Raw genomic sequence first — 15,000 nt, 5'->3', positions numbered from 1 at the left:
GCAACAATAGGCATCAAATGCCATTGTGTATTTTAATCACATCCTTTATCACCTGTGTTACCCTTTCCACAGTAGAACACAACAAGCTCTATGACGGCAGGAGCCTTCTCTTCGGTGTTGTTTTCTTTTGGCTCCTCAGTGCATTAAGTAATGCCTCAGACAGAGTGAGCAAGTGGTCGAGGAACGCAGACCAGTAGCAGATATTCCAGAGGGTGAGATGTAATTGTCCAAGAGAAGAAGGGGATGCCCAACTCAGTAAAAGACACTGCCCACTCTCACTCCTCCTGTCTCACAGAGGAAGGGGGAAATAAGACACCGGGTGGCCAGCGGGCCTTCAGCCAGGAAAGCTCATCAGCTCTCCCCAGTTCATTCAGAGGAAAACAGGAGTGAAATCTGGGTAGTATTAAAAACAGCAAAAATCAATACATATCCTAACAACTGATAACATGTTGATGACGCTATGAAGAAATTGGATCTCGCTCATCAGCCAGTGGGATCATGAAATGTCAGAACTGCTTTGGACAGTAGCTTGCCCACCCCCTCAGCAATTAAACATGTAGTTTTCATGACCCACAGGTCCCATGTCTAAACGAAACACTCAGAAGAGATGAAAACACGGCTACACAGAAATGTGTGTGGGTATTCATAAGTTATTCACAAAAGAGTAGGGAATATCTAAATCTCCACTGTGAACCAGGGCATACAGTATAAGTTGTATATTATACTACAGAATATAATTTGGTTGTAGAAAGAAATGATGAGCTGTCACATGCTTTGATACAAATAAACTTTGAAAGCATTATGCTGACCTAAGGAATCCAGTCACAGAAGATCATATCGGATTATAAACAATATATACAATGTATAAATCCAGAACAGGAGAACCAGAGAGATGGGAAGGCGGGTTACGTGGAAAAAGAAAACTTTAATCAGTGGCTAGGAAATTGCCAACTAAATGGCATAGGATGTTTTTTTGGTGGTGGTGGGGGGGTCAAGACATGGTTTCTCTGTGTAGGCTTGTCTGTCCTGAAACTCTCCCTGTAGAGCAGGCTGGCCTTGAACTCAGAGATCCGTCTGCCTCTGCCTCCCAAGTGCTGGGATTAAAGACATGTGTCACCACTGCCCAGCGGTAAACGACCTCTTTGGGGATAAGGAAAATATTTTAAAACCAACTGACAGTGTCACCTATCTGTGAACATGATAGAAATCATTAAGTTATACATGGCAAAGGTAAAGAAAGTGCCTCTCAGCAAAGCTATTTCCAACTCACAGCAGGCAGGTGTCCCAGTGCATACCTGGAATCCCACCACCAAGAACCAGATATAGAAGGATCACCCACAAGTTCAAGACCAGCCTCACCTATATTGTAAATTCCAGGTCAACCTGTCTCAAAAGCAAATTAATTAATTAAAATTAATACCAGAAACATGACTTTGGAGATTAAAAGACTCCTTCAATGCAGTTAATTATCATTAAAAGGCTGGCTTCTGCCTCCATGAACTGAGGCATTCCAGGGAAGCTGCATCCCTTCCCCCAACACATCTGATGTTACTGGATCTTTCCTGCCCTTTTCTGCACAAATACCTTCTAATGAGCTTTCCTGCACAAATACCTTCTATGTTTCCTATGTATTTTCAAACTATCGCCACCTGGAGGCACACACACCTTTCCCTGAATTGTTACATGGACCCACAGATTAATCATCTTGAAAGACCTAAAGGCTTTATTCAAAAGCCTCAGACCATGTCCCCAAATTCATCCATTATTTAATCTAGTTGCATGGGGTGGTCGATATTGACAGAGCAAGCACTGAGGTCGCTAGTGTCATCACTTAGGTTCGGTACTATATGTTATTTTTCTCCACATTAGTTGCTTCATTCAACTGTATAAATATACATTATATACTACAAAAATAATAGCCACATGCAAAGTAGAGAATCACAAAATGTCACAACTAGAAGTGTCCTTAGGTATGTTCAAATCCAGCTTTCTCACTTTGATATTGAAACTGAGCTTCAAAAAAAGGAAACTGATATTTCCCTAATGTCAGTAAGATAATCAATCCCCATTCAATGTCCTTTCTATCATTACATCCTGATCATCAACTGAAAGAGAAACAAAAATTCTCAATGAACACGTGCATGCACACGCACACATGCATGCACACGCACATGTGCACACGCGCACGTACGCACACAAAGAGGTAATCAGGAAATTTACACAATGGCAATAATCTTCTAAAGCGAATTTGAAGTTTAGATACTCTTGGATAATATAAACTATTGACAATGCTTCACTTTTAATCATAATGGAAATATAATCAATATGGACACCAAGTTATAAACACAATTTTATTAAACAAGTTTGGACTACTAATTATTTTCTCATACAATTTAGTTCAATAAAACTCTAATTTTATTAGTCATCTGCAATTAACATTCCAAGTTTTCCCCCACTTTGAATTCCGATTGCTAAACTATAGGAAAACCAGCTACAACAGTGTGCAGACCTTCTCACTGGGTAACAGCTGGGAGGCAGTGAACATCCTACAGTTGGTTACAAAATGTCTCCACATCACGCCAAACTAGGATAGTTCAGCTTCCATTTATGCAATGAAACATAGTTTATATGTTTCTCAGCAACATAAAGTCACAATGTCTTTTGGGTTGAGGCAAACAAACTGTGGTACAAATAAGCAAAATTAGTTTTTACTTTATATTTGAGCCAACTTCAGACTCATCCCTATATAAGACATATATTTAGGCTATTCCAAAATAACAAAAACCTTGGGCTGCATCCTTAGTGGTATCTTATAAATTGAAACATCATGACGTTTGAGGTGTCTTACTGAGACAGTAGACACAGCAAAGGACCCTCGTATTCTGGATTCAGATGGTAAAGCAGGTTGAATCAAAGTTGAAATGCATGTGTGTGCTACAGGAGAGACGGTTTAATGTGGTCATTGAAGAACAAGACAATTCCAGAAAGTTCTAGTTCCCTCTCAGTTTATCCCAATGACATCTTTCTAAATAGCTGAAATATACCACATTTAATAACTAGTAGTAATTAGAGTTTTAATACGTTTGGCAACTGCACAAGGAAGAAAAAACTGTGATCTTCAACATCATGCTCTCATTGTGAAAGAGGTTATGCCAGAGTCTAGTGCAGAGAGCATTTCAAAGCCAGGGGGATGTGGGAGAGCCGTGGGGGAGGGCTTTTAAGAAACCACTGTTTTATTTCTTCCATTGAGCAGCTACTTGCACTAATGAAACTCAGGTGGACACAAGACAGCAAGCCTCGGGGCTCCCCCTGTAATGCTACCCTCAACAATGACAATGGGGACTCCTAGGAGCCTCACAGAGAGGTGCTGCTTTAGAAAGAAACTGGAAAAAGTAAATAGGATCACGTTACAGTGCAGCCGCAGAAACCCACAGCCTCAGGGCACAACATAAAGTTATTTTTCCCCAGCTACCTTTCAAGAGCACAGACATAGCAAATTGCATGCATTTGTACCGCCTGAGACGCGGACATACTGTTTACACACATCTGTGAACCTCACTAATGATGACCCGGTGCAAAGATGAATAGATCCAGTTGAGAAATGAATGGCTTCTGTCTTTCATTTCCATGCCTTTAGTTCCACGCCTAGTTACTATTTACAGACTTGCCCTTGTGTCCCCAGGCAGGCAGGTTTGTTTAGCTCTCGAGTAAGGTTATCCTTAGTGTGTGCTTGCCCTTAACATCTAGTGACCTGCTGTGGAATTCCACGTCCCTGTCCCAGTCTGCCTTTAGCTTTAAAATGCAGACCAGTTAACTCTGCTTTTGCTGCTGTTGCTGCTGCAGATTCCCGAGTCTGATCTTCAGGGGACCACATTTCCAGGTCAGGGCACCACTGGCTAAGCTCCCTAACCAAGTCCTCTACTCCATAGTTAAGCCTAGCAGAACGCTAAGGAGGTATGCGAGCAAAACCAGATGCCAGCAAGCAATTCTTTGTTACAATTGTATTCAGCTGCATATTTCTTAAAAACGCTTTTGAAACTTTCTGACAATAACACAAATTCCTAGCATAAGTAATAATAAGTTACAACAAATACAGAGCGTTTCCCTTACCTGGATCGTGGAAGGGCACCAAAGCAAAGTTGTAAAGAGGTCTCTTAGGTCTTTTCAAAGACGTCTCCAAAATTTTGGAAGCCCCTTCAATAACCTGAACTAAATCATCATACATGGAGCCAGTCACATCAAACACAAAAGCCAACGTGGATGCCCCCTCCGGAATCTCCTCATCCCTGCTCTCCGACTCGGGGGTCCCATCTCCAGCTAGGGAGGAACGAAGAAGAGCCACAAGGAGTACTGTGTGGACCACTTCCCAGACAATCATTTTTCCCCCTTGTTTGCTCGCTGCTTTGCTCTTTGCCCTAAGCTATTAAGCACTGTGCTTACTCCTCAACAGCAGGCAGAGGACTTCCTCTCTGGTGCCTCATCAGCCTTTTGCAGTCTCTCAACTAACGCAAAGTTTGGAGCGGAGAATGAGATGGGGACCAGCTCGGAGCCCGGCTGCCTCCCCGGGCTGGGCTGGGCAGCGCAGGGATGCCGCGCCTTTTGTCCGGCTGGGTAGGTCGCGGGCTCTAGGCAGCCGCGTGCAGGGCGCTGCGAGTAGCCTAGCGCGGGCAGAGCGCGGGGTCCATGCCCCGGGGGACGCTGCGAGCCTGCGGTGCCGCCTCCGCGCCGCGCTCCAGGCCAGCGACTGAGCTTCCCAACTTTCCACAGCTAGCCGCTCGGCGGCGAAACCCGGCTCGACCTCGCCTTCTGATTGGCCAGCGGCAGTCCCTCCTCTGCGGGAGCCCCCACCCCGGAGGACGACTTTCCCCCCCGCCGTGAGTTCCAAGTCACTCCGGTACCGGGGAAGCGCTCGCTGTTGAGTCAGCTCCTGTGTTCTCTTCAGAGCTAGCCCCAACTTCCAAAATCCCAAGGTTTAAACAATGGTTTTCAAGAATGTGTGGCCCAGTACCAAATTCGGGGGCATCACATTAGCTAGCACAAAGGGAACTGGTGTACTTTTTTTTCCCTAAAGTGTGCAACGCTGTTTCACACACTTCTCTCATAATTCCTCACCCCATCCCAACCCCAGAAGCTGAGACGCCCCAACCCAGCTTCCAGTCCCTCAACCCACCATTCAGCCCAGCCAGAAGGGGGTGCTGGAAAATTCTCTCCTCTGGGCTGCCTCCACGGGAAGCTCCTTTGATCTCCCTTGGGGTGTGTTCAGCTGAGAGGAAGGCAGGGAGGGGAGTGCTGTGGAGGCTAGGGGAAATTCAAGGAGGTGGGAGGAAAGTGAGCGACGTCGAGATCTCACTAGCTAAGCTGAGGGACTAGAGAAAGAAGCTGGGCATCAATAAAACGTTGATGTCCAACAGAAAGAGTGGAGTGGCTGGGGAAAAAAAGCGAGACATACTGAATGCATATTAGAAACCTGGGGGAGATGTAATTTCATTATCAAGATTCACTTTGCTGAGCTGTCTAAACCTACTGCGAAGCATAGTTGTGCAGAATAATATCCCCCAGTTCACATATCCTCTTGTACAACTATGAGTCAGATCTCAAGCAAAGACCCACTAAAACGGTGTTCCCTTCAACGGCATTTTCTTGCCAATACTTAAGGGAACTTCACCGTGGAAAACATTACTGTGTTCTTCCAAGTCGTAATCATTATATACATTATAGCCATATTAACAGATTTAAGAAGGTAAGCAAGGAAAGCCAGTCATAAGCTTTAATAAATACATTTTTTTTCCTGGAAAGGGGGTCGTAGTCTGCATGCGAGCACACAGAGCACAGGAGCAGCTTTGTACTGGGACAGAGTGTGTGTGAGACCACCCTCCAACAGCAGGGCAGCCTGAGGAAGAGCCAGTCCCACCAGCCTTTTATGCTCCGTAACTGTCTTCCCTTTCAGACCCACCAGCTGTGGAACTTGAGTTTATGATACCTATAAGTCATGTCACTTAAAGGAAGCACACGGGCCATTTGGGCTGGGTGGGAATATGAGGAGGGGGAAGAATGTGTTTCCTTTCCAAGGAGTATTTAGAGAATGTTGAATGCTATTTGAGTAGTCCATTCCTTTGTTTATTTTAAAAGGACTTCATTCTAGGTCATAGAGACCTGAGCTATTCCAGGTGCTCAGGGAGGTGGGTAAGTACTGCACTCGACAGACAGCCGGAGTGCTAAGTCCTGCATGATGCCTAATAGCTGTGACCTTTATCAAGCTACCTACCCTTTCCCTACCTTCTTTTATTCACTTGTAAATGGAAATGATGGAATTCATCTAATCGGGATTAAATGATCTATAAATGTTCCAGATGCACTTGAAAAAAAAAAGAAGCGCTGTTGGGTAAATTGACCTAAAAAAAATAACAAACCAATTTCTTTAACGGTGTTCAAGTTTTTTATACCCTTACTGATTTCTGCCCACTTGCGAGCTGTTATTGAGGATAGATATTGACAGATAGATATTGAAATAGAGGATTCAGTGGATTTGTCTTCTCGGAGTTCTGTGAGTTTTTGCTTTGTGCATTTTGAAGCTTTATACACAATGCAATTGGTATTATGTCCTCTTGACTGACAAACATCTTTAGCATTATGAAGCAAGCTTCATTTTCAGTGGCATTACTATTCTTTGCTCCGACTATATTAATATTAATACCAGCATTCTAACTTTACTTTCACTAGTGCTGCCATACTGCATGTTCTTATCCTTTCATTTTGAGCCCAGTTGTGTCTTATATAAAATGTATTTCTTGTACTCACCACAATTTGAGTCTTTTTAAAATTTCAACTCAACAATCTCTGCCTTTTTATAAGTATAACTAGTTCATTTACATTCAGTGTAATGGACGGTATGGTTGCACTTAAAACAATCACCTTTCTGTTTTAGTGTCTTTCTTTGCTTGTTTTTCCCCCTAGTTCTCTGCCTTATTTTGGATTGACTGATGACTTTTATTTTATTTTATTTTATTCCCACTGCTAGATTGTTAACTATTGTCTTTTGGTTAGTAGTTTCTTTGGGGTTTCTAATCCATATCTTTAAGTGGTCACAGTTTCCCTTCAAGCATATTACATATTACTTCATATAGAAAAATCTTGGACTATGGTTGGGCAAATTGTTCAGAAGTAGAGTGCTTGCCTAACATGGGGGAGGCTTTGGTTTTGATCTCTAGCACTTGAGAGAGACAGGGAGAGACAGAGAGAGAGAGAGACCCATCCTTGGCTACTTTGCTATTATTGTGCCTATTTTAATTTAAGTGGTACTTTTTAAGTTCCACAGTAGATTCTGTGGTATAGTTCAACTAGAAATCGATTGTCTCACTTTTGTGTGTTTGAAAGTCTTTAATAACTTTTATTTTTGAAAAATGTAAAAATGTAGAATTTCTTAGCTGACATGGTATTTATGTATTTATTATTTTATATGTGTTGATGTTTTTGCCATGTGTGTTGGGTCCCCTGGAACTAGAATTATAGACAGTTGTGAGCTGCCAGGTGGGTGCTGGGAATTGAACCGCAGTCCTCTGGAAGAACAGTCAGTACTCTTAACCACTGAGCCATCTCTCCAGTCCTTGGTTTATTTATTTATTTATTTATTTATTCGTTTTTTCTGGTGCTTTCTTTCTATTTCCAGTGAGAAATTTTTGTTATCTTCATATGTGCTCATCTGCATGAACCAGATCTTTTCCTTTTTGGTGATTTTAAGAGTCTTGTTATTGTTATCATTATTGTTATAACTCTGATCATGTGCCTTGATATTGTTTGCCTTCTGTTTCCTGTACTTGGAGGTTTTGAACTTCTCCTGTCTCTTGTCATCAAATTTGGTTATTATAGAACATTGTTACTTTTTCCGTCTCCTACCTCACCTTCCTTTAGGAACCACCGGGATTCGTGTGCAAGAGACACTTGAAGTTGTTCCGCTGCTCACTAATATTTTGTTCATTTCCTTAATTATTACTTTTTTCCTGGTTTCACTTTTTAGAAGCTTCTATACTATTCCTTCAGGTTTCATTAGTCTGCTCTTTACTGTCTAATATACCAGTGGTCCCTCTCATGTACTTTGCATCACAAGTGTTGCAGTTTTCATCCATCTCCAGGAATTTGATTAAGGTCCTTTTAAAGCCTTTGATGTCTCAGTTTTAGTCTATAACTACACTGCATGTGGGTACAGTAGCTGGTAACCCTGACACCTGTCTCAGGGAGAGGTTTGTTGTTTCTCAGGATTCAGCATCCTGAGATATCAGACGCTGTGAGTTTTACTTTGATGGGTTCTAGGCATCTCAGGACTCCTGTAGTTATTCCTTGTTGGCAAAGGCTGTTCATTCATTTCCCTGACACCCAGATTTCCAAAATAATCACACAGAAATCATTATAAATTAAAACACTGCTTGGTCCATCACCTAGGTGTATTGCTAGTTAACTCTTCTATCTTAAATTAACCCATTTCTATTAATCTGTGTGTTGCCATGTGGCTGTGGCTTAGTGGCAAAGTTCCAGAGCATCTGTCTACTATGGCATCTCACTGACTCTGCCTACTTTCTCCCATCATTCAGTTTAGTTTTTCCACCTGGCTTTATTCTGCCCTATCAAAAGCCAAAACTTCTTTATTTGTTAACCAATAAAAGCAACACATATAGAGAAGGAAATCCCACATCAATTCCTGAACTTTGTTGTGGGACAGAGTTAAGATTTTTAGAAACAGTTTTTTTTCCAGAATTTGGTTTTTTTTTAACTTTTTAGATATAATGAAAACAGTTTTAAGTCTAGAACTAATCATTACCTATAACTAAGGAAGGATCTTTGTCTTTTGCCCAATACTCTGCAAATCACAATCAGCGAGAATAGATCACCTTTTTACCCTACCTGTTTACCTTTAATCTTGAAGAATGGCTTTTAGATACCTGGCAATTTTGAGGGATTGAGTAGCTAGTAGCCTTTAGCAATGACCAACTTCATAAAGCATTCATATAGGTTTCCTCCTTGCTTTGTTCCTCTGTTCTTTTTGCCTACCACAACTTGTGCCTTCATTTTTGCTTTTTGGGGAACTTTGAGTGATATTCTCAGGGACTAGGATAGCTAAAATAGTTTTAGAAATTATTTAATGTGACCTGATGGTGAATGATGGAACTAGTAAGAACTGGCAGTATATTTTCATCACAGACAAACCCAGGATTTTTACAAGGAACCGCTTGTTCATCCCAGCCACCCAGAACTGAAATGATCACACAGAAACTGTATTAATTAAATCATTGCTTGGCCCATTAGCTCTAGCTTCTTATTAGCTAACTCTCACATCTTAATTTAACCCATTTTTATTAATCTGTATATCACCATAAGGTCGTGGCCTACCAACAAAGTTTCAGCATGCCTATCTCTGGTGGCAGATTCATGGCGTCTTCCTGACTCCACCCTTCTTTCTCCCAGCATTCAGTCCAGTCCTCTCCACCTACATAAGTTTTGCCCTATCAACAGGCCAAGGCAATTTCTTTATTCATTAATGGCAATCACAGCACACAGAGGGGACTCCCACATCACAGGATGGTACAACAAGCCTATAAGGAAGGCTGAGACAAAAATAACTGTCAAAGTATACCTATATGAACTTGATTAGACCCTTTGTAAAACCATGGGAAGTCAGATGAAGCCAAAAAATAAAACAATACTGAATCTTGGGTAGGAGAAGCAATTTCCAAAGGTATGAGGAGATATCAAAATGTCAAATGTTTTAATTGTTGTAGAATAGGACATCTGAGAGGGGACTGTGATAAGAAATTCTTAGAAATATTATTTCCTTTGGGAATGGCAAGAATAGAAGGACTCAGCCTTCAGGTATATGTAGAATGTGTGGCAAAGGTTGACATTAGACCAATGAATGCAGATCAACAAAAGACAGACAAGGAAACCTGAAAGGATGGGAAACTCCTTGGGGGGCCTCTCTCAGGCCCCCAAATCAAAAGTGATCCAGTCACTATGGAGGAAATGTCTCAACAGAAAAATTAAAAAATCGAGAACCTTCTGTAAAAGACCATACTGTTCTGAATGATGGAATAAACATGGAGGAAAAATCAAAAATACCAATAGAAAATGTATATTTTGGCAGACTTCTATAAATGATTAAAGACCAAAGAAAGCTAAGAATGCATATAAATGGCATTGTAATTGTGGATTTGCTAGACACGGGTACAGACATGAATATTATTACTCCAGAATTTCGGCATCCAATTTGGTCTCTTCAAAATGCAGATGTTCAATTACTAGGAACTGGAACCTTATCTCAAGTGAAACAAAGTATGAAATGGGTTGAATGCATAGGGAAAGAAGGACAGAAAGAAAGGCTAAGCCAGATGTGCCAAATATTGCAGTGAATTTATGGGGTCATGACCTGCTGAAGCAATGGAATACCGAGATTAACATTCCTGCAGTCCCAGAAACTCACAATTCTGGGAAGAATATTATAAGGTACTAAACACAAAGGTCTCCAGCCATTCAGGCTCTGCAAGAACACAAAGCAACTAGCAAATCTTTAGAAATACCAACAGCCCTACCTTTAAAATGGTTAACTGAGAAACCAACATGGGTTAAACAGTAGCTGTTCACAGAAGACAAACTGCAGGCTTTAGAACAGCTGGTACAGGAGCAACTAGATGATCACCATATTGAAGAATCAACTATCCCTTGGAATTTACCTGTATTTGATGTTAAAAAGGAATCTGGTAAATGGAGAATGGTGACAGATCTAAGAGTTGTCAACAAGGTAATTCAACCTATGTGTCCTCTACAATCTGAAATTCCTCTGCCTTCTCTATTACTAAAAGGATGGCTTCTTATAGTTATTGATTTAAAAGATTGTTTCTTCACTACACCTTTACAAGAAAAGGATAGAGAAAAAATTTTGCCTTCACAGTGCCTACTTATAGTAATTCTCAACCTACTAAGAGATACCAATGGACCATCCTTCCACAGGGAATGCTCAATAGCCCTACCCTATGTCAATACTTTGTAAGTCAGCCATTGAAAATAATATGTAAAAAAATCCTAAATCTATAAGTTACCATTACATTTTGCTATCTGATTAAAGCATAGATACTTTAGAAAGAATGTTTAGAGAAGTAAAGAAAGTTTTGCCAAAATGGGGATTACAAATTGCTCCTGAAAAAAAATATGGAGATGAGATTCTGTCAATTGTGTAGGTTATAAAATAGGTTTACTGAAAATTAGAACACAAAGGCACAATTAGGAGAGATGTATTGTGGACTCTTAATGACTTTCAAAGACTGTTAGGAGACATTTCCAGTTTATAACCAGCTGTTGGGATACTACCTGATCTAATAATTCATTTAAACAAAACCTTAGATGGTGACAAAAGCTTAAATGGTCCCAGGGAATTAATAGCTAAAACAGAAAAGGAATTGATTGTTGTTGAAGAAAAATTACAGGAGGCACATGTGGATAGGGTGAATCCAAATCTTAATTGCATTTTGGTCATATTGCCTTCCAGAATTTCCCCTACAGGAATTGTAATGGAAAGGGAAAATATTATCTTAGAATGGATCTTTTTACCACAATAGACCAAATAAAAAATTAAAAACTTATGTGGAAAAAGTTTCTCAATTAATTATAAGAGGAAAATTGAGACTTCATCGACTAGCAGGTATAGACTCAGCAGAGATTGTAGTGCCTTTTACTTCTGATGAAATTTAAAAATTATGGGAAGACAATGAACCTTGGCAAAGAGAATTTGTTAATTTTTAGGAGAGATTAATAGCAATTATCCCAAAAGTGATATAATTAACCTTATAAAGAGAACTACTTGAATCCTTCCCCACATTGTATGGGACACACCAATAACTGGAGCCTGTACATTCTATACTGATGCAAATAAATCAGGAGAGACAAGTTACAAATCAGAAGATTTAAGTAAGGTGGAACAAAGCCTTTATAATTCTGTCCAAAAGACAGAATTATATGCTATCATCATGGAAATAAGGGATTTTAAAGAACCTCTTAATGTAGTTACTGATTCACAATATGCAGAAAGAGTTGTCTTGCATATTGAAACTGCTAAATTTATACCAGATGATACAGAATTGACTTTATTATTCATAAAGGTTCAAGATATAATCAGGAATAGGTTTGTCCCAAATACATAACACACATATGATCCCATACAGGTCGGCCAGGTTCTCTAGCACAAAGTAATGCATAAATTGATTGATCACTGATTGGAAGTGTGTTTGAAGGCCTCAGAATTTCATAAGAAACATCATGTCAATAGCAGAGGTTTAAAGAAAGCATTTTCTATTACCTGGTAACAAGCTAAGGAGTTTATAAAGAGATGACCTACTTGTTCTTTCTATAACCAAACACTGCTACCTGCAAGGACTAACCCAAAGGGTACTCAAAGGAATGAAATCTGGTAGATGGATGTGTTCTACTTTGCAGAATTTGGAAAATTACACCACACCATTGACACTTATTCAGGTTTTCAATGGGCAACTGCCTTGGGCTCAGAAAGGGCTGATTCAGTAATCATGCATTTGTTAGAAGTTATGGCCAATCATTGGTATACCTGCACAAATAAAGTCAGACAATGGTCCAGCATATGTATCTAAGAAAATGAAACAGTTTTTTGTTTATTATAATATAAATCATATTACAGGTATATCAAACAATCCTACAGGTCAGGAAGTTATAGAAAGATCAAATCAAACTATAAAGGATATGTTAAACAAACAGAAAGGGATGGAAAATACCCCCAGAAATAGATTACATAACACTTTATTAACCTGGAATTTTTTAACACTAATAAGAAAGGAACAACAGCAGCAGAGAAACATTGGATAATAGAAATATCTTCTGAATTAAATCAGCTGGTGTATTTCAAGGATGTGTTGACTTCACAATAGAAACCAGGAGATGTGCTATGTTGGGGGAGGAGTTTTGCTCTTGTTTCAACAGGAGAAGAAAAGTTATGGATACCATCAAAATTATTAGAGATTTGGTTTGAAAAAGAGAAATCTCTTGAGAAGGAGAAATAATGACTTATCCATAGAGGTGACAACTGATCAGGTGGTAAGGAAATCTCATAAGGGTTGGGGCAGGGCTCTGTTCTTGTCTTTGCAGGAAAATACTCATTTTCAAAAAGTCAAGAGACCCTGAACAAGAGACCTAGATGCCTAAAGAGGAAAAGATAATTGTCCAGATAGGATCACCAAGCAAAGAGAATTATCACTTATGAGAACACGTCATCTGAGGGTGAGAATATCTGAATACTAAATAAAATAATAGTCATGACTCATTTAAAAATAGAAGCTGGCTTTGGAGTTAGACAATGGCTCTTTCTTTCTCTAAATCCAAGCATGTTGTTAAAATAAAAATTCAGAGTTTCTGTCTCATGTCAGGAACCATGATACAGGACAGAGAGAAAAAAGAATTTATAAAAAAATTTTACTTTTCTTCATACCTACTTTTGTCTCTATCACACCTTTCATTGAATATATGTCTGTACAAATAATGTTTAAGTTTTCCACAATGAACAATGAATTTTCCTGCAGTAATCTTTGAAGTTTCCAGGAAGAAGATGGAGCCCCACAACAACAACTTCACCTGGTTGATATGACATCATGATGCTCATAAGCACTACTATAAGACCTGTTTGGGGTACCAGCTGCTCAAGATGATTCCAACTTGATTAGCTGAAATGGTGCACTTTTTTTTTAACAACATTCTGGCCAGCACTCCAAATAGGAACCGCTTAAAAATCCTACTGAATACTCAGAGACTATTTGCAATTATACCAGACAGTGATTTTGAAACTTAACCATCATTTTACTTTTACAGGATCCCATAGAAAGAACATCACCCCCATGACAGTTGGAAGTAATTCTAGAAGACGATGTCCCTTTTCCCAACAAAGTTTTTCCTCGGGGTTAGGGACATCATTTAGGGATTGATTATAATTGTTATAGGGTTGGGGGCTAGGAGGAAATTATGTAATCTCAGAGATCTCTTTGGGGGAAAAAGGGGAATTTGAATGGGATAATAGATTAGTGTGAGCTTACTCACACACTAATAATAGTGAGTAATAGAGTGAATACTTGTGAGCTATTATTTATAGGCAATTTACATTGGTATAGATTCTTATATATTGATACAAACTTAAATTATATTGAATATGTTCCTATTTTCATCTACAATATTTGTATATCTAGGCAAAGTTATTTTGCCATATTGTATGCATGCATGCTACCTCTGATCGAGATACTTATACACTGTTTACATTTTGAGGTCATTGTCCTCATTTGTTGCACAGTTTTTTAAAGATTGTTTGATATTCTAATATGCATGAAGTCTTAGTCTTTAAGTTAAATGGGTATTAAGAATTATAGGTCAATAGTCATTCATCTTTGCCATACTTATAGTTAGACTAATCAGGATCTTTAGATACATAGAGATTATATCCTGCATAGATAGGTAATCTTCAACCTCTTCAAAGAGCTGTCAAATATGGAATTTAAATAACTTATGTTTCTGTTGACATGAGACATGATGCTCCTGGCAGCACTGATCTATTTCCGAGAGAATGCTGAGCACTGAAGACACTCCACCTGATATTTGTTCTTATTGTATATAATTTTGTATTAGGCTTAGAACTCTCTTATTTAAACAAAAGGGAGAGGTGCTGTAGGAATTCGTACTGCCAATAGCCTTTAAGTTACCCACCCATGTGGGCTTGGCCTCTTATACTATAAATGCTGATGTAAAGCTCACATCCGTCCTCTCTTCTGGCTGCGGGATTTGGTTGCTGTTTTCAGTTTGAGCAGAGGACTGTGATCTCTGAGACTACCCCTAAATAAATAACCCTTTATTATACTCAAATCTGAGCTAGTGTGGGATTTCTTTTTAGCATCCATCTTCAAGATAAGAATAAGTTGCACCCATAGTATTAATAACATCCTTTGTCTTAAG

At 39.5% G+C, this 15,000-nt stretch overlaps 1 protein-coding gene across 1 annotated transcript in view; it reads right to left on the bottom strand.

The window, feature by feature from the left end:
- Positions 1 to 4,378, bottom strand: part of Hmcn1 (hemicentin 1) — a 445,711-nt gene extending 441,333 nt beyond the window's left edge. Inside the window, exon 1 of the mRNA XM_038349717.1 lies at positions 4,111 to 4,378. Within this exon, the coding sequence (XP_038205645.1) occupies positions 4,111 to 4,378 (268 nt within the window). The remainder of the gene's footprint in view (positions 1 to 4,110) is intronic.
- Positions 4,379 to 15,000: the final 10,622 nt, after the last annotated feature.

The sequence above is a fragment of the Arvicola amphibius genome, chromosome 12 (assembly GCF_903992535.2).
Source record: "Arvicola amphibius chromosome 12, mArvAmp1.2, whole genome shotgun sequence".
In the NCBI taxonomy this organism is placed as follows: Eukaryota; Metazoa; Chordata; class Mammalia; order Rodentia; family Cricetidae; genus Arvicola; species Arvicola amphibius.
Note: the sequence above shows the minus strand (reverse complement) of the source record. Positions and strands in the feature narration are given on the sequence as shown.